General features: G+C 68.0%; 1 protein-coding gene across 1 annotated transcript in view; it reads right to left on the bottom strand.

The window, feature by feature from the left end:
• LOC101629069 (protein FAM135B) overlaps positions 1-1,164 on the bottom strand; it is a 15,548-nt gene that overhangs the window by 6,018 nt on the left and 8,366 nt on the right. The window contains exons 4-5 of the mRNA XM_012722897.1: positions 472-563; positions 162-217 (exon numbers count right to left, since the gene is read on the bottom strand). Coding sequence (XP_012578351.1) covers positions 162-217; positions 472-563 — 148 coding nt within the window. The remainder of the gene's footprint in view (positions 1-161; positions 218-471; positions 564-1,164) is intronic.

The raw sequence follows: 1,164 nt of genomic DNA, 5'->3' as shown, positions 1-1,164 counted from the left end.
GAAGACACAGCCGGGGAGCTTGCAGCACACAGAGGGGCTCGCAGTGTCCGGCAGCACTGGGCGCCCGTACCCCGCTCTCCAAGGCCCGGCCCCCGCGATGAGCAGGCCGGGCACCAGCTGCCTGGGGCCCGCTCTCCCTCGGCCCTGCCCCACCCGCTCACGGGGTCTCTAAATTCTCATCGACTTTCTCCTCGTTAGGGCCCCGGGCTCCAGCTCCCTGAAGGACGCCCACAGGCAGGCCTCCTCTGAGGGCGAAGGGGGCGCGGCTCTGCACAGAGGCTGGTGACTCCCGCCCCAGCGGGGTGCCCACCCCACGCCCGCTCGAGGGCCGCGCCCTCACCCCGTCCCGCCGACTTTTGCTCGCCGTCCCAAAGGCACCCAGGAGGCCGCGCTCTGCCGCCCGCCAAGTGCAGGCCAGGCCGGCCGGGTGCGGCGGTCACGGCGCTGGGACTGGACGTGGTGCCGCCATACCTGGTTCTTCTCGGACATCAGGAAGTCCAGTTTCCCTCCAGGGAGCCCCAGCTCTATGAAAGTCTTCACCAGCCGGAGGTCCGCGCTGTTCCCTGAAACCAACAGACAGCGCCACGCAGCCCTCACTCACGGGCCTCGCTGGGCGCAGCGTCCTCTCAGCGCGAAGCCGTCCGCGGCCCCTGCAGCCGGCGTCCATCCCCAGCAGGGAGGGACCCCAGGCGCAGCAGACCCCTCCTGTCTCCCGCTGCCCCCTCAGCAGTGGGTTTCACTGGACCCGCCTGTTCTGCTCCCCGCTCTCTCTGTGAACCTGCTCTTATATGCATAAATAAATAAATCTGAAAAAAAAATTAAAGCCAACTTGAGGGATCGACGTCTCCTGGTCCGGCCCCATTTCTCGTGTCTTCGCTAGCCCATAGTCAAAAGCACCAAGACAGCCCCGCAGTCCCCCGCAGGGCCCTGCCCTGTGGAGTCAGCTGCCCTGAGGCTGCCTGCGGCTGAAAGCTGCCACACCGCCCCTCGTCCCGGACAGCTGACTCGGGATTTTGCAACCGGCACCGCTGACGGGCTGAAGTGGGGCCATGTGGCGCCCATACCAAAGCCACCCTGTCCTGCCCTGAGGGCCGGCGGCAGCCCCCACAGGCCAGCGAGGGAGGCCACCACGCACCCGGCCGCGCAGGGCAGGCGGGCGCGAGA

This window comes from Condylura cristata, unplaced genomic scaffold (genome assembly GCF_000260355.1).
Source record: "Condylura cristata isolate star-nosed mole 26May11 unplaced genomic scaffold, ConCri1.0 scaffold00009, whole genome shotgun sequence".
In the NCBI taxonomy this organism is placed as follows: domain Eukaryota; kingdom Metazoa; phylum Chordata; class Mammalia; order Eulipotyphla; family Talpidae; genus Condylura; species Condylura cristata.
This window is presented reverse-complemented; position numbering and strand designations above follow the sequence as displayed.